General features: G+C 36.1%; 3 protein-coding genes across 9 annotated transcripts; 1 reads left to right on the forward strand and 2 right to left on the reverse strand.

Moving 5' to 3' along the window:
* Positions 1 to 1,330: 1,330 nt before the first annotated feature.
* On the reverse strand, positions 1,331 to 3,030 carry LOC102618713 (transmembrane emp24 domain-containing protein p24beta3). Its single transcript, XM_052436100.1, has 3 exons — positions 2,158 to 3,030; positions 1,917 to 2,068; positions 1,331 to 1,531 (listed from the first exon to the last, which is right to left on the reverse strand). The coding sequence occupies exons 1-3, from the start codon at positions 2,348 to 2,350 to the stop codon at positions 1,331 to 1,333; spliced, it is 546 nt and encodes a 181-aa protein (XP_052292060.1). The 5' UTR covers positions 2,351 to 3,030.
* Positions 3,031 to 3,223: 193 nt separating this feature from the next.
* Positions 3,224 to 9,742, forward strand: LOC102619012 (lysine-specific demethylase JMJ31). Of its 7 annotated transcripts, none has more exons than XM_006479582.4 (15): positions 3,224 to 3,471; positions 3,579 to 3,656; positions 3,900 to 3,983; positions 4,109 to 4,282; positions 4,425 to 4,493; positions 4,636 to 4,762; positions 5,051 to 5,123; positions 5,280 to 5,396; positions 6,224 to 6,343; positions 6,515 to 6,533; positions 7,155 to 7,239; positions 7,346 to 7,674; positions 8,014 to 8,129; positions 8,241 to 8,318; positions 9,376 to 9,742. In XM_006479582.4, the coding sequence occupies exons 1-14, from the start codon at positions 3,376 to 3,378 to the stop codon at positions 8,290 to 8,292; spliced, it is 1,539 nt and encodes a 512-aa protein (XP_006479645.1). In that variant the 5' UTR covers positions 3,224 to 3,375; the 3' UTR covers positions 8,293 to 8,318; positions 9,376 to 9,742. The 7 variants fall into 7 exon arrangements, 5 of the variants coding, with proteins under 5 accessions (XP_006479645.1, XP_006479642.2, XP_006479643.2 ...); XM_006479579.4 differs by having other exon boundaries at positions 3,225 to 3,471; positions 8,225 to 8,318; XM_006479580.4 differs by having other exon boundaries at positions 3,225 to 3,471; positions 8,225 to 8,318; positions 9,388 to 9,742.
* A 3,739-nt stretch (positions 9,743 to 13,481) lies between these two features.
* Positions 13,482 to 17,231, reverse strand: LOC102619992 (protein indeterminate-domain 12). The gene is made up of 3 exons (XM_006479583.4): positions 16,205 to 17,231; positions 15,708 to 16,107; positions 13,482 to 14,488 (listed from the first exon to the last, which is right to left on the reverse strand). The coding sequence occupies exons 1-3, from the start codon at positions 16,386 to 16,388 to the stop codon at positions 13,639 to 13,641; spliced, it is 1,434 nt and encodes a 477-aa protein (XP_006479646.2). The 5' UTR covers positions 16,389 to 17,231; the 3' UTR covers positions 13,482 to 13,638.
* Between the last annotated feature and the right edge of the window lie 212 nt (positions 17,232 to 17,443).

The following is a 17,443-nucleotide window of genomic DNA, read 5'->3' on the forward strand; positions in this document are numbered from 1 at the left end:
GTTCGATATGCTTATTATTGATCCCGATACTTGTATATTTCGGTCGGTCCATTTATTACTTTTTTTTTTTCTATGGTAATGTGGTTGCACGGTTTGCATGTAAGGCGCCACAACGCTGCCTCAATGATCTGCTAATATATTAAATCGTGATCTCCCGCCAGCCCCGTGATACTGTCTGTCTTAGATTTGTCTCACTTACGTTCAGAGTATATGCTATTTATTCAAAATTTGGCATTCTGCTTGGAAATTTCGTGTGACTGTATTATATAGTTAATTGTTATGGTTCTGGGATTTGCAGATTACGTAACTCAGGATTGTGATTTGGGCAGACGGTGCCCGAATTGTGTTAGGTTGTAATAAATACATCTATTTTGTTGATAAAATATAGCACGATAAAACTGTGATCTTTAGTGCTTCACAAGCTAAACATTCTGCCGCACAAATTGAATTGAACCCACTGAATGGTACAGCACAGGATAAGGATTTCACTCAAGTACTCGAGCAAAGTAAATATAGCTACGTGGCATAAGGAAAAAAAATGACCTAAAATTTAGGTAAATATTTGAGGTGAGTCCCGCCGCATGTTCAAAGCGCGTGAAAGTGGTCCCCATAATTTGAGTGTTCAAACTTGAGAGCCCGCGAGACTTACGGACTAAAAGAAGAAAGAGCCGGGCCTTAGCCTTTTTCGCATCTCCAAACTTTTGAATTGATTTTTTCCCCCATTAATAATATTATCATTAATTTTTTTCTCCAAAAAAAATAAAAAATAAAAATTAGTTCTCCACTATTGGTGGCTTGATCAGTTCAAATTTTGGACGTGGTTTTAATAATCATAATCTTCCTTTAACGGCGACATCACATGTATCTTTTCCGCAACCATTTTTTTTTTTTTTTTGGGGTGCTGCAATTTGCTACTGCTGGTTTACTTTTCCAAAACGATAAGCACTGCCTTGTTCAGGATAGCTTCTTGGCTGATTTTTAATTTGGCACTTGCAGCTTGCAGGCATGACGAAATACAATGATGAATCATGCATGATTCGAGCACGATTCCATGACTCGGTGTAATCACTGACCCAGTATACATTCAAATTAAAGCTCATGACAATTGACCTATTATTCATTCAACCCAATATAATATGTAGAGCAAATTTCCTACTAGCAACCCCAATCAAACTTCGAAGGGATTTAGCCCAATCGGGCCAGTGTTGGGAATTCAATTTGGATGGTGCCCAATTTTATCAAATTTATGAACGTTTCAAAAGCGTTAATTTTTTTTTTTAGTGAAAGCCTTAAAAAGAATTTACACGACTTTTATAAATTATAGTTTGTATCATGTCACAGACGCGGTGATTGGATGGCCATCAATGGGCATGATTTGGTCACGAGGGACATGTCCATTTCTTTGCAAATACACAATTACACAATTGAAAAATGATAGTAAGCCAATCTCACATGTCCCCCAAACAACTACATAGAAAAACAAGGCAATCATGACGGCATGTTCTGTGTCCTTTCTGTAGTAGTTGCTGCACTGCAGAAATACATCAAACACTGATCCTTTTACCCTTTTAAGTACTATACACAAGGTGCTAATTTGACTTAGAAAACACGTAAACAACCGCTTAAGCGATTGTTTACTTAATAGAGAATTGATCCGGAGCATTATATTAGAACGAACAAACAGAGGGCTTGAAGAACTTGAAATTTGGAAGTTTTTAAACTCTACCGTAAGCAGCAGTTTTGCCGAACAGTCGCCGAATGTACATCACTTGGAGTGCACCCGCCCCAGCCAACAGCAAGTATTCAGAAACTGTATAGAACACAACACGTTTCCTTGTGCTCTCGTTCGCTGCAATTCGTGTTTCAACAAAAGCAAGAGCAATTGGTGAGAACTCGTATAATTATTTATTGGAAACCTTTTTATGCGAATTCTGTTTCAATCTTTTGTTCAGCAACCTACTAGAGCGATGTCGAGACTCTAGAGCTTTCAGGTATCTCTGCTCAGCGGAGACAGTCTCCAGTGCCTCTCTCAGCTCGGCTATCCTAACATAAATAGGATCCAAATGTTCTACACAAACAGAAATTAAACAAGCATGTTAACGCAAAGGGGAAGAACAAGAGCAGATGAACCTTTTTGCTTTTACAAACCGAACTGACCGTCTTTGGCAAGGTCATGCTCATTTGGGATGTGGCCAATGTGAATGTAGAAAGATACTTCTTCTGGAGTTGAAGTAGGATTATGAAAGCAAAATTGGTACATTCCACTTCTGGGGGCCTTGAACACAAACTTGTCCCCTGATGTCCCCTTCAGAGCACGCACAATGCTACCATCAGGACATGTCACCTGCATCGCGATTTTTAACAAATTAATTTGGATTTTCACATGCTAGTACTTCGCTGACAGCCTACTGATGCCCTTTAAATGGAAAATGTTCCTCAATCGTTCAGATCTAATTTTTATAGCATAAAAGGGACACAGGCCAAAGAAAGCTTACAGTGAAATCTATTCCGGGATGATCAGAGTTCCAGAAAAGCTCATGATCGGTGGTGACAAAAACATTTCCAGTGATGGTATCCTCTTTGTATATAACGTGCTCATATACACATTCCGTATCTGTTACTGTTATTGAAAGAGTTGATACATGACGAATGAAGCTAAGAATAAATCCTATTACTAAACACACTTGTGCAGATCGACGCCTCATAATTATTTTTTAGCTAGCCTCTCAACTTATTATTATTTTTATGATTATTATTTATAATAGTTCTGATTTGTTGATGGATCTAATGTGGTATGAGACAGAGTCTACGATGTCAGAAATAACGAAGGCAGAAAGTTCGGTAATCTAGTTTCATAGTTCGTTTACTCCCCTCAACAATGTGGGCCGTTGTTTTATACAGCGAAGACGATGGGGATCTCATATGGGCCTCTTCCTGCAAGCATAGTATTAGAACAGGCATTTTCTTCACGGATCAAACGTCTTTACTGTAGTTGGATGCTCAATGTAAAGAGAATATAATTGTATGAAGATTTTTAGGTGGGAAAAAAATTACAAAACCAAACATATTTTAAAAGCTATTACGATTTTTTATAATATTTTATCGAGATAACTAAAATATTATAAATATACATAATTTATTTTCTAAATTTTAAAATTAATATACAAAAAGATAATTTTGTAATATTTTGCTGGACTGAAAGGACTCATAAATATTTCAGTTGGGCCCAAATGTTGTCGCATCAAGATCGATTTAGAATTCGTTAGTCGTCTCGTAACCGCCGCACCAGAGAGAACAGCACGCTCTCTTGGTTATTCGAGAGGAAAACCTGCTGCCGACTCGTTCTTGTCCGTACACCACGACGTTGGAAAAGAAATGGAAGAGTCTCTTGAAATTCGAAGCTTCGAATTCGATCAACTTCCTTCTGCCACACAATTCGCTTCCCAGATTGAGTCCAGTAACATTCCAGCTGTAATCTCACCATTCTCTAAATTGATTTCCATTTCCACTTGCAATAGATATCTCCTTAATTAATTAATCTTAATAATTTTTTTTTGCTTTAACGTTTCTAATTAAAGGTTTTCAAAGGATGCATTAAGGATTGGAAAGCTTTCTCCAACTGGAATCCCACTGAAGGCGGCCTCGACTATTTGCAGGTTTTTTCGTCAACACTATTTGTCTATAATAACTGAATAGCTAAACACTAGTTTCTGTTTATTTTAATTCACTTTTTTTTTTAGAGGTTCATTTTCTTGCTTTCACTATTAGTTGAATAATTGGATATAGTATTTAACTTATTACTTTATAGTTTGAATATAGATGTTGGAATTACACTGATATTGAAGTTAGCATTCTGTATTGTGATTGCATTTATGAATAGAAAATAATTTATTTTTTAGGAGCGGTTGGGGACGTCTGTTGTAGAGGCAATGCTATCCAGAACTGCACCAATCTTTTATGGTGATATCAGACGCCATGAGAGGGTAAGTCCATAGAACTTGTGGCAGATTGTTGTCAGTGTGTATGGAGCTTTGAGATAGTTCTTTCTCTGATGAGGCGATGACATTTATTGTTGAACTGATTTATTTTATTCCAATTTCTGTTGTAGGTTGCATTACCATTTTCAACCTTTATTGGTTTGTGTAAGCAACACAAGCAAAAAATGTACGATGGTTGTGATGATTATGTTGAACCAGAATTACATCGTCAAGTAGACTCGAACTTGGAGTCACCCTCCTTGCTTTCTGGCGATGTTGCTCCTCAACAGCTCTATTTAGCCCAGGTGGCTTTACAAATATACGCCTTTTGCTTCTTAATTCTGTTAGGGCCATGTTTATATCAGTGTTAGTGTCGTAGTGTTATGTGTTTGATTAGTGGTAATGCCATTGCAAATTTTGGAATGAAATTGGACTCTAATAATTCAGGCTCCGATTATGAGTGCTGAGAATGAAGAGACAGTTCAACTGGAAACTCTGAAGGAAGATATAGCAACGGTACCATGTTTCTCTCTGTAACTCTATGTTGACTAGTAAATAGCTCTTCCATAGGGGATTCCTTCGACTCCTTGCAACTGTTTTTTTTTTTTTTTTCCAAATCTTTTTGATAAGTTTTTCCACTATTGCTTAATCTGCACAGCCTGCATTTTTGGAGACAAAGAAACTAGCTGCTATTAATCTGTGGATGAACAATGCTAAATCTAAATCAAGTGCTCACTATGATCCACACCATAACTTACTATGTATTGTTGCTGGCTGCAAACAAGGTAAAGTTAGTTTGAATGTTTTGGTTTCATGATGCTCATCTTGTACACCTACACCTAGTCTTTCTGTAAATGGTCTCTTGACTAATTTGTTTTACTTGTTACTGTATCTCACATTGGTTAAATCTTGTGTTTGGTATGTTTGTTTACTGGGCCTCCACCTAGTAGTTTAAGTTTACTGGTTGGGTTTGCTAACAGTGGTAATTTGCTTGAATCCGATAATGCAGTTTCTTATTAGTTAAATTAGACCCAGATCCTAATTCTTTTACCCCTTTTTACCTGTCATTGCAGTTGTTTTATGGCCTCCTGCTGCAAGTCCCATGCTATATCCAATGTCTGTCTACGGCGAGGCCTCAAACCATAGGTATTCTAATTCATGCGTCAGTATTAGGAAATCAGCTTCCTTTTCTCTTTTCTGCGAGAATATGAAATCTTATTTCTTTCAGCTCTTGATTGCTGTGAGGATGGGATTTTATGTTGGTGTAATTGATCTTCTTATTTGACAACATTCTTGTGGCAGTTCTATTTCTCTAGAAAATCCTGATTTTTCAATTTATCCAAGAGCAGAGCATTCCGGGGAGTACTCTCAGAAGGTTATTCTTCATGCAGGTGATGCACTTTTCATTCCTGAAGGCTGGTAAGCATAAACGCTCATATTTATGACAAGGTTCTCTTTGTCAGGAGATATATTTTCGATAAGTCTTTCATGCTTTCCAGTCTATCAAACCTACTCCTCTTTGATCTAGCGATTTCTTGGTTTCAGTCTTTTTTGATATTAGGAATAGAGACAATATATTAGTCTTCTTCAGTTTCAACTTTGTTGGATTCATGATGTCAGAGGAATGGAATAAATGTTGACTTGGATTTGCATAACTGCATCATTTTATGCTGTTTATGACAAAAATGTACTGCACATATGTCATATACTTTTTGTAGCTCGTTTATAGTCATTTGTCATTTGACTTTATAATTTGCCTCTTATGCGGATAAAATTGTACATCTTAATCAATTTTCGCATTTAAATAATGTTTCTTGTAAATCTTGAACTTCATCATTTACTTACTTCTGAGTATAAAACTTAAACTGAGCAGGCAAAGCATGTGCTCTGAATTATATAACCTATGCCTGATTGTATGGTTATAAACTGAATGCTTTGAATGCATGCTTTCATGCATTTGCAAGGGAGTTAAGGTGGATCATTAACTTAATGGTTTAAATAATGTATGCTTTGCGCTGACACCTCTTGGAACTTTTTGGCATAAGCCACCAGCACTTTGAGTTGTTATTCGGTGTTTTAATAATAATTGAAGTATTTACTCGCTTCTGTCTCAAAAGGAAGGAAGGATACTCTAGTATGCCTTCCCCCTATTCCCGGCCATAGCACGGGGTGTGACAGTAGTTTTTTCATGTACCTTGTTCCAAGTCAACCACCAGGTTGGTTGATTGTTGTTCTTACTGTTGCAGGTTCCACCAAGTAGATAGTGATGATTTAACTATAGCTGTTAACTTTTGGTGGCGGTCCAGCATAATGTCTAGCTTGTCAGAACACATGGATGCATATTATTTGCGCAGAATACTGAGGAGGTACTTGTGGTGCATTTTCTCTAATTTCTTTTTTTCCTAGGTTTTGTCTTCTTATTCATTATTCAATTTGAAGATAATTTTGTCAAGCTTTACTAATGTAGTAAGCTAATCCGAGTTTTTGTTGCGATATCATGTTTCCGCTGCCCATCAAATCGACATTGTCTATTAAAGAATGATGGATAGAGAAATGGTATGTATATCACTTTGATTTGTCATTAGCTGTTATTCTTGGCAATTGTTGTTGAAACTGCTGTTGATAGTTATGGCTTAATATTGCCTTCTTCGTGCTTCCTTGAAAGAAAAAAGAAAAAAAATCTATTTTTAATACACTAATATATGAACCCTTGTCCAATTATCTTGATCATAGTTCATTAATTCCCCCAACCCCCCTGAACATTCTATGTATTTTGGATTTCATTTTGCTGAAATTTTCTATGAAAGCTTGAGGAATTTTGGTATATACATATAAAAGTAAACATGGTCTTCCATTTTGTCTAGTCTCTACCAACTCTTTGTGGCATCTGAAAATAATTTATCTTAGAAGATTGAGGATTGTTGTAGTCAAAATTTTCTTGTAAATTATTTATATAAATTTCACCCTTGACCATGTTCAGACTAATACAATATACGAGTCAATGAACTAATTACATTGTTGATGAAATAAATAATCTAATGTTCCTTTTTTGGTTTGTCTTTATTCAGTATCATTGGGCGGTTACTTCCCCCTTTTCCCTTCTTTTTCTTTTCAATCGGATTTTTTTTTTTTTTTACAAAGCATTCTAATGTATATCTAGATTTAATATTAGGACAGAACCAAGCACTGGCTAAGGCTTCTTCTGCTGATAGAGAGAGACTGAAAAGGCATGCATGTGAGATCCATACTAATGGAGAACTAGGTCAGTTTATGACAAGCATGGTTAATAATGTAAAATATATGGAATTACTTTGCCATCTTAATTCTAGGGGCAATTTATGATGACTGAAGTTGATAATATTCGACAGATAGTATGGAGCATGATTTGGACCAGTCATGTCAGAAACAGGATTTGAAAGGAAAGGAGCCGCAGCAAAGAATCCTCTTACAGAAAATAGGACCCTGTTCTCTCCAGGCACTACATGATCTTGTTTCTTTAGTCCATGACTGTGTCAATGTTGCTGATATAAATCAACCTATGCAGTCTTCTTCAACATTTAATTCTGAGCTAAATGTCAAAAATGATAATGGAAAAATCATGACAACCGAGATGTTTCACTTGGAAGATGATCCAATTGCTAAAATTCTGTGGACCCTTGAACCGCATGCTCTTCAGGAAGTCTTTGTTGTTATGGCAGTGAGTTGTAATTTCCTATAAAACTTGCTCTTTCAATTGGTGCTGCAATTTCTTTTATAACTGGATTGAATTTCCTATAATCTAGTTATGGTCTTAAAATTTTTTTTCTGTTATTATGGATAAACAGCCTTGTGCATCTCTTATTCAACTTGTCACTATATCAAAATTTCTGAAAATAGGGCTTAAAGAAAGCTTCTGTTACATCTAATATGCATTATCGCAAACTAAGTATAAATTTGATGGTGTTGAGTCAGATGAACGATTTTTCATTTATTGCTTGTTGAATGCAGATAGTTTTATAATAACACTCCTATCTTTTCTCCTCATTATTCTTTTCAGCACAACTTCCCTAGAACTTTGGAGGTTCTAATACTGCACTTACTTTCGCCAGTTGGGGCGGAGGTCCTTACACGTAAATTTGATGACATGGACCAAAAGACTTCTGAAGAAGATAGGTATCTTAAATTCTCATGGACCATTAAAATGTTTGGAAAAAGAGAATACATGAAATTTTTATTCCCAGTGTTATATTAACTTTTCCTGATCGCAGGAAGAAATTTTATCAGGTCTTTTATGGTGCATTTGATGACCAATTTGCTGCAATGGATGCAATCCTGAATAGAAAAGAGTTATTTGCGCTTCAGGTAATCTTGTGGTCTTGTTGGATTATGACTTTGGAACTTGTGTATGACATGCATTTTTCTTGTTACTTAGATGTGTTGTGCTCTCTTCAGAGGAAGTGTCCAAACTGATATTTTCTTACATCTGAGGTTTGAGATGTTAACATTTTTCATCGGCGATTTGAAGTTGTTAATCATGTTTATGATTATTAACTAGCAAGGAATAGGCTTAATCCATGTGTATTACCATCATGATCATGTATGGGAAAGATATTGTCATTTATGCTTTAATATAGGAATATAATATTGGACTCCTAGTCAAAAGTTACCTTGATGGATTTGGGTGGGGATAATTTTTCTGTTACCACAATTTCTATCCAAAAACTTGTCCATCTGACATTCAGATGACACATGAATATGATATACTGTGCCATTTCATGTTACATCATCTTACTTCACCTGCCAGGCTCAATACGTATCTGTTTAGTAGACAAGTGGAGGGTGCCGTCATAAGATAATAAAATTAATAGTTTTATCATAATGATGTGGCTTTATGAGCTCTTGACTTGAAATTTCCACATAAGATGCCATTTCAGAGTCTACAATTTTGGGGTAGAGATCAGGCATTGCAGTACCCATAGGCTTGTAGCTTGTCATGTTAGCAACTGCCCACACATGTTCTTGACATTAACAATTCTGCGGGATTATTCTGCCTTATAATTTCTCATCATTATGTGCTGAACTTAGCTGATATGGATCTTGGGAATATATTTTTCGGAGCTAATAACTTTTATAATATTGATTTTTCCCAAACGGCCATCTTTCATATCATTGTTTCGAATGAGCCCATTCTATTATGATCAGCATTATGTAGTATCTGTAACTATCACCATCTCCATAGCGGCCACGTGCATGTGTAGGCTTATTTGCATCTGTTGTATATCAGTTTATGACCAATATAGAATGTGCTTGCAGACTACAAAAATCTGCTTAGATACGTCAAAAAATAAACACATCTTTGGATGTCTCTGAGTTCAGATGAATAGTTCTGCATGCGAGATGTATATTCATGTTTTACCAGTCTCTGTTGCAGGCATTCAAGAATGTCATGGATAAATATTTGGGAGAAAAACTTTGATTCCCAAAGCTCATCAACCTGATGAGATTTCTAGTGACACAAACTTCTTTAAAGAAATTGGTCCAGACAGGAATTGCAAGATAGTAAATGATGCCAAATTCATAGCAGAAGCTGTGTCTCAATCGGTACTTTACATGTGAGTCATCTGCAATTTTGTAAGAAAAGAATGATTGCGGTCTTTGAGTAGTGCCAAATATTTCAGCTTTGTATATAAATTTCTGCTCTATATTTGTTTGACTTGAAATTTCAGTCAGATGAATTCTTTTAACTCTTGGATTATTCAAATTTTGAACCTCATGATTTTATCGCATTGATTGAGATGCAATGATATCTATCAAGATTCTGAGCAAACCTTCTAGGTTAGAATGATAGGTTCATTTATTTTCCACGTTAAGGACACTTCGTTTGTCTTTGTTTCTCTTTATTTTTATTACTTTGTAAAAAGCATCACATGTAATTGTTTAACCCAGTGCCCGGTTGGGAAAGGGGAAGAAGTGGGTAGCATGAAATCTTGAGAATATATTATGATCTAATCAAAATAAACAATGTTCCTAAAATGTCATCAGCTAAACAATCTGTAGATGAGCCAAGTGGAGTGAGTTCTAATAATGGTGACAAATTTGGGACCTTCTCCACTCATAGGTAAAGTTGTCATGATTGCTACTCCCTTTAGTTATCATCTCTTATATTCTTTTCTCTTTATTCACTTCGAATTGCTACTATTATGTGAAACCTGTGAAGAAGGAAAATATTGCCACGCCCATACAAAATATTCACTCCAAATGCTTTACTTGTGTCTCAATGATAGTACTCAATAGGGTTGTGGAAAGAAGTGTAATATGGGGATTTGCAGCAGAGTGAAAAGAAGAAAAGCACATAAAAGAAGGGTGGTAATTATTAGGGTGGGTTTGGAAGGAAGAAAAGAGGCAAAAGTTAGGCTTGTTGGGATGAGATTCTCTGACGGAAGATGACATATGCAAGTAAGTATGTTGAGACTTGAGAGAGGAAAAAGAAAAGGGTTAGAGTAGAGGGAATAGAAGCGAAGCTTTTGGCTTGTCTGTTTGTGCGCTAGTCATGAAGATAAAAAGAGGCAGTCTTTTTCACTAGGCAAATAGCACGTAATGTACCTAAACCCTGCAACTCGCATATACTTTCTAAAAGCTTGGATATACCATAAAACCCAGGCTACCTTCCCCTTTCATTAATCCCTAGGCCTGGCCTGAGTGGCCTCCCTCCTTTGCTGAATACTGAATATCCTAACTCGAAGTTGTGGTGACAAAAGACAATGGCCCATTCTTTTTCTTATCTATAGCCATCTGAGAGCTGTAGACTGTATTCAGCCATTTGAAGTTAATTAGGCTATTAGAATAGCTATGCTTCTTAAAAATTTTGTTACCGTAAGCATGAGGTTCCAGAATCCTGTGTACCTGTCACCTGTGGTGTTTTAATCATCAAGGGCCTCTTTGTTAGATCATACATGTGCAGAGGTGTCGTGATTAAATAAAATGATCGAGATTGATTGATCAATTGGTGGGTCATGCTCGTGCAGAAAAAATGAAAAAAAATTAAAAAAAAAAAGGTAAGGGAAGTCAAGCAGTAACCAAGTTATTTTTAATTTTTTAAATGTTGATGCATGGAGATTAAGCAGCCAAGCCAACTAAAGGTGTGCTGATATGGAGAGGTGCACAGAAATTGATAAAGGGAGGGTGTTGAAGAAAAAGAAGATTGAGAATGGTAAATTTAAAGTTACAAACTTTGAAAGTTATTAAGCATCATTTTCATAACCGTTGACATTGTTTCTTCTTTCAAATTTTTCTTTATTTCCCTTTTGTTGTTTTAGTGCCACTATCTTTCGGACCACAATCACACCCGCACAAATTCACATAAACACCATCAACTCAGTAAGCCCTTTTTTTTACTAGCGCTCACAGCAGGTTTTACAGCTCTCTCTATCTCTAGCAGTACTCGTCTCTTTAGAAGAGCTGCGTGTTTCTTAAAATTTTCCAACTTTTTTTTTTCTTAGTATCCCAAAAGAAAGTTATAGTGGAAAAGAAGTTCTCGGAAACTGATTACATGTAATAAGTCACCATTAAAATATGATACAGAAGGAAGAAAAAAGATTTTCCAAAGAGGTGTACTTGTGGTTTGCAGTAAATGGGGGTAAATGGAAATTCCACGGGGTTTCTGTCTTCGAAGTAATGTATTAACCGCTGATTTGATGATTCCAGAAACTGATCGAGCTAAAATGTTTGCCCAAGTCAAAGGCAAAAATTTGCTCTTAACTTTTTTATAGTAATTTGAAATTTTCAAAAAAGACGTGAGAAATATATCTTATTTAATTTACTTGATGATTGACCAGCTTGGCAAACAAAAGGCGACCGAAATAGATTGGACAAAGTGTGAATTATAATATCATTTCAACCCTTTTTTTTTTTAACGAACCATTTGTTTAATTACTCAATTCATTAAATCTTTATGGAAGGGGTAAAAAAAAAAAAAACCTAAGTCATTAAATGAAAGTTCAAAATCACATCACTGGTACCCTGGAGTCATATAAATGTTTTCGATTTATTCACATGCAGGCTTATATCATCATGAAATGAAATGGGCTATCACCATCAACTTGGTTGGTTAGAAGGGCACACTCGTCAATACCAAGAGAGCGCGGCATGGCCCTCAACCGACACTCTTATCTCTCGTATCTTGCTAGCTTAATCATTGATATTGATTGTCCCAGTAATCTTGTTCTTACAATTTTTAATTTCATTTTTGACATTAATTTCAATTAAAGGAGGGTGAATTCGTAATTTTCCTTCATCCAAGATTATTATTGAAGTGTCATCATCGTGAGAGGAGGGTGCATACTGATCACACGAACACGATACATGGATTTTCAATTGTTTTTATCTATCCTTCACCAAATACAATGGATTGGACTCTGAAGACTTGCATGCAACCCAATAATGGGGCGCACACGACAATTATTAAAGCTTATCGCATATTGACGACCACGAATTTTTCGTTCGTGTGCATGGAAACCCCATGCATACGCCTTCATGTTCAATAACTAAAGACAATATTAAATTATATGACAGACAAATCAAAGTTAAAGAGTATTAACTATAGTTTCTTACTGATTAAAAGTTTGTGGTACGTAGATTCTGGGGATTCATTGGAGAAAGTGTGTAGGTAGGAGATATATTCAAAGTAACCTTGGTTCTTCTAAAGTGGAAAAAGACAGCTTATCTGCCAGTCTAAACCCTCAAGTACAAGTCAATAAGTCGTAGGCAAATAATAATACTTTTAAAACCATATTGGTTGGTCCTTAATATATATGTACGTAATATTTATTATTGCAAATAAATTAGTCTAAATCCGTGATACCTCCATGACCATTCAAACCCTTGGCATAATATAATATAAATAATTATTAACCTTCATGCATTCATGTTAGGAAATATTTTGTTGGAAGATTTGGCAGGTCCTTTTTATTATTAAAGTTAAAGATGTTGTGCCACAATTATTGGAGAAGAATAGGAGTAGGTTCTGAGGCGGCTCAAATTTTAATTTACAGTTGTCAACGAGATGAAATACCTATGTTCACGATCTTGGTAGGCATATATGGGGGCCATGGACCAATTGTCCTTTAATCCCCTTTGGTGCATACTCTCTAGAGGACTCAAGTTTATCGTCTTTTAATTTCTTGAACAAAACAAGAAAGATTTTAAGTTCACAGTGAGGACAACATTACAATGTTGTTGACAACGATCAGCAAAATAAAAAGGGACCAGTAAGGAACAAATGAAACAAATTTTTACCCTAGATCCCCATTGTAGCAAATTCTCATTACCTATTCTCTATTTAATCATTATATGTTATAGCTGTCGTGATAAAGATGGGACACAGTGTGTCACTACAAAAGAAAACCCGTGAGTTATAATAATATCTTTGTAATATTGTGCATGTGACATTCTACTCGGCTGCAAGAAAAGTACATTAAAATACCACAACCAAAATGCAACCTCATTTTCACTTAAATCTGATGAAAATATTGCAAAAGGGACAAAATCTAGATTAATTAATAAAATGCAGCAAACTCCCGAGCAAAACAGCATAAGCATTTAGAAGTTTAAAACCCAAATGAAGCGCATTCACGATACATTAAAATAAAGTTACTTAAAATTAATATTTCAACTTTTCATTTCTTCAACAATCGCCCCATGTTTCCGATTCAGCTGGCTCCGCAAATCCAAAGCCCTGGGGTCTCAACAATGTGCGGCCTCTCTCAAATGGGTGGAAATCTAAGCCTGCCGTATAAGTTAGCGCGTTCCTAACGTTTACGCCTGCGTTAGCTCCTCCATTCACATTTTCATCACCGTTACCATCTCCAGTGAGACCCAGAAAGTCCCTCGTCAGCCGGTCACTCTTTTGCCACGTGGAAAGATTTCCAGACGTGAAGCCCAAGTAGGCATCCGGTGAGATGTGGCTCACCGAGTTAAAAGCAGCTAATTCTCCCATGTTGAGTTGAGTCGTCGTCATGTGGTGACCCATTGACTGATGAACTTGCTGTGCAGCAGTTGCACTACCAACAGTTGCAGCCTTTTGGAGAAGTGCAGTGGCTGACATGTGGTGAGCTGACGTGGCAGAAGCGTTTAAGCTGGGCTGTGTCCTCATGTGAAGGTCTTGGTAGGGTGAGGTTATCAAGGCCTTTGTTGTTGCTGCCACTGCTTGTGGTTCTTGAAAGTACTGAGAAGAAGAGAGCGGTGGTGGGATTTGAAAATGGTGAGTTTCAGACTTGATATAAAGTGGGTTTGGATGAGGGTCGTTATTGGGGTTATTACGGTTAGGATTAGGGTTTTGAGGTGGGTCCCATGGAGTGAGCGCAATGTGGGTTGTTGTGAAAGGGAAGAGAGAAGACGATGAATGGTTTTGTGATGCAATGTGGAGTGGGTGTCCATTTGTGTTAATTGTGGTGGCTAGTTGGTTTGCTGAGAGTCTTGCACTTTCCTCCGCTAATGCATCACAAAATGCTCTGTGTGTTATGAAGCTATCCTTCCTGTGATTTCAGAAAGCAAGCAAGATTAAAATACATCAATGTCTAATTAAAGGATTGTATATAATAATCGTCTTTAGTCTATCTTTTTTTTTTTTTAATAGGGTGTCTCTTATGGTTAAATTAAATAAAGAAAAAGGTGAGATTAAGGCCATGCATGCGGATATTGGATAGGGACCAACAAAGTCATAAAGCTTACGACACAAAGGTGAAAAGAAATTATCTTTGATGGTCAAATTTAATGCATGACATTTGATTGATGTCTATGCATGCAATCGCAAAATGCATTGGCATAGATGTACAGGCTCAACATATCAAGAAAATGTTAAATTTCGACACACGAATAAGTATTTAGAAACTAGAGCTCATGCATGTAACAAAGATATGCAATTGATGAAAACCCACATGTCCACTCATGGAGGAAAAATGATAAGAACTCAGCATATCAGATATTCTTGCAGATTTATCAACTTTCCCTCATGATGAATTTCAGAGTTTCAGTGTTCTCACTGCAACTGATAATGGCATGCTTCTTTTTTTAAAAAAAAGAAAAGAAAAAAAAAAAAAAAAAAGAGGTCACGGGTATTCTTAGCCATGAAAACCTAACGGCAAGTAAGTAATTTCCTTAACTTTTTGTTGTACCTAGAGCATACTTCATCATTGTCTTGGAGACTACAGTCACTTCATTACAAAGAAGAATAACACCTTTTTAAAACAAATTCAACCCTTGCATGAAACTGCATAGTATCAAACTCTTCTAACAAATTAATTAAAAATAGCATTAAAGTTGAAGATATGATGTAGATCAATCATGGTTTTGCCCAAAAGAAAAATTGCCATGTACTTTCTTCGAAAACTCAAGAATTTCCCCAAAAAGAAAAGAGAATTAAGAAAATAAAATCAATCTATCGCTATGAATCTCAGGCAATATAAAACTTGATTGTTCTTTTCAAGCATGAACTTGGCAGCAGGTTCAGTTTTCAGAGATATAGTATCCGGTTTCCTCTTGCAATGACTACCGCAGCAGACAATTTATATTAATGGTGTCTTTCTTCCATGTATTTATCTCAGACATAATATTCATGCAGCGGCTACCAATCTTTTTGTAAAATCAACACACACTGAATAAAAAACAAAGACCATCCTAGAGATAAGAGACTTCCCACTTTGCACTAAAGACCAATCTTTTTTCTATAAATTCAATTTCTTTTAAAAAAAATACCTTGAGAAAAGGGTTCCACAGTCACATCTATATTCTCTAGTCCCACAGGTTTTAGAATGAGCCTTCCAATCAGATTGAACAGCATAGACCTTTGAGCATTTCTCACACTTCCATTTCCTCTCCCCATGTTTTCTGCAAAAGTGTTTCTTAATACCTGTAAGATCACCAAGAGCTCTTGAAGGATGGTGATGAACACAAGACGGCTCAGGACAAACATATGCTTTCTTTTTTATGATATCTTTGTTGCTCCTTTGCTTCAATTTCCATGGTAGGTTATGGCCTCTCCTGTGAAGTTGCAGGTTCTGGTCTCTTTGAAACCCTTTGTTACAGACCTCACACACAAATCTGTTGGTGGCCAATAAAGTCTTTGGAGATAATGCAATCACTTCCGCGTCAGGGTCTGCAAAACCACAGATTTATAAAATGAAAACCTAATAAGCTAATTAAATTTTGAAGAGATTGGATAAGAATTATTAATTAATGATCTTTTTAATTACCTGGGTTTCCAGGGAGGCTTCTCTTCTTCTTGGCTTTTTGTGATTGCTGCTGAGGAGAAATAGTAGAAGCAATTAAATTTAAGCCACCAAAATCTTGAACCCTAGTGCCAGAGGAGACACTAGCAGCTTCCTCAGACAAAGAGGTTGAATTGGATATAGCAGCACCAGCAGCAGGAGGAAACATATTGTGTCCGTGTATAGAAGAAAACTCCAACAAAGTAAAACAAGAAAATTAACTTCACTTTGAATCTTTTTTTTTCCCCCGTTTTTGTTTGATTGATACTTTAGTTAACCCTTTCTTTGCAGTACGTAAGAAGCAACAAGAATTTGAAGGACCAGCTGATGAGAAGTGAGGAGTAGAGAATCACACAATTTTAATTTTGGCGGGGTCACTATCTAGATTCTAGCTGCTATATAGCCATGGATTGCCTGTCTGAGCAACTCTGCAAAAACCAATGGAGATATGTCTCTTTCTAATCATCGTCATCATAGCAAAGCAGCTGGCTCTCCCATGCAATCAAAACATGGAAAGAACAGACAATAAAATTGTTTTTTTTTCTCTAAACCCTCACGACCACTATCCAATAACACTTACTATTATAAAAAAGATTATATATAGAGACAGAGAGAGATACAGCTAACGAAAAGAAAAGGGAAATTTTTCAGTGGTTTGATGATTAAAGTGGCAGATTAAGAAGCAGGGGTGGTGAAATAAAAAAATAAAAATGAAAAAGATCAAAATTTGAAAAAAGAATTACTGGTTAAAAAAAAATTGCTAAGAATTCTGTAAAGTGGAAAGATAGAAAGCTAGCTTCAGCAAAGTCGATAGGAAATTAGGAAGAATCAACCCACTTGATTCATTTTTCATTCTTGTTTAAAATAATATTAATACTATTTTTTTTTTCTTTTGGGGAGTATGACGTTGGCACTTTCTGTCTTTTCCTTTGTTCCTGTTATAAAACACCCAAACCCTAAAAAGGGCCTTGATTTGAATGGGAATGATATTAAAAGGAGGGATTGTTTACCAAAGGACTTAAAAGAAAAATGAGAAGCTTAAAAAGCTCTTGGCAGTAGAGACTAGAGTGGCAAAGGCAAAGAGAAATAGATAGGGCTTCTTAACCTTTTCAAAAAACCCACTACTCAAATGATTGATCTATTGATTGATTCTCAGCTCATACAGTGAGTTTAATTTAACACCATTTATACATTAGTAAGAAGCTTGAAATTCAGCTATTTGAT

The sequence above is a fragment of the Citrus sinensis genome, chromosome 3 (genome assembly GCF_022201045.2).
Source record: "Citrus sinensis cultivar Valencia sweet orange chromosome 3, DVS_A1.0, whole genome shotgun sequence".
Taxonomy (NCBI): Eukaryota; Viridiplantae; Streptophyta; class Magnoliopsida; order Sapindales; family Rutaceae; genus Citrus; species Citrus sinensis.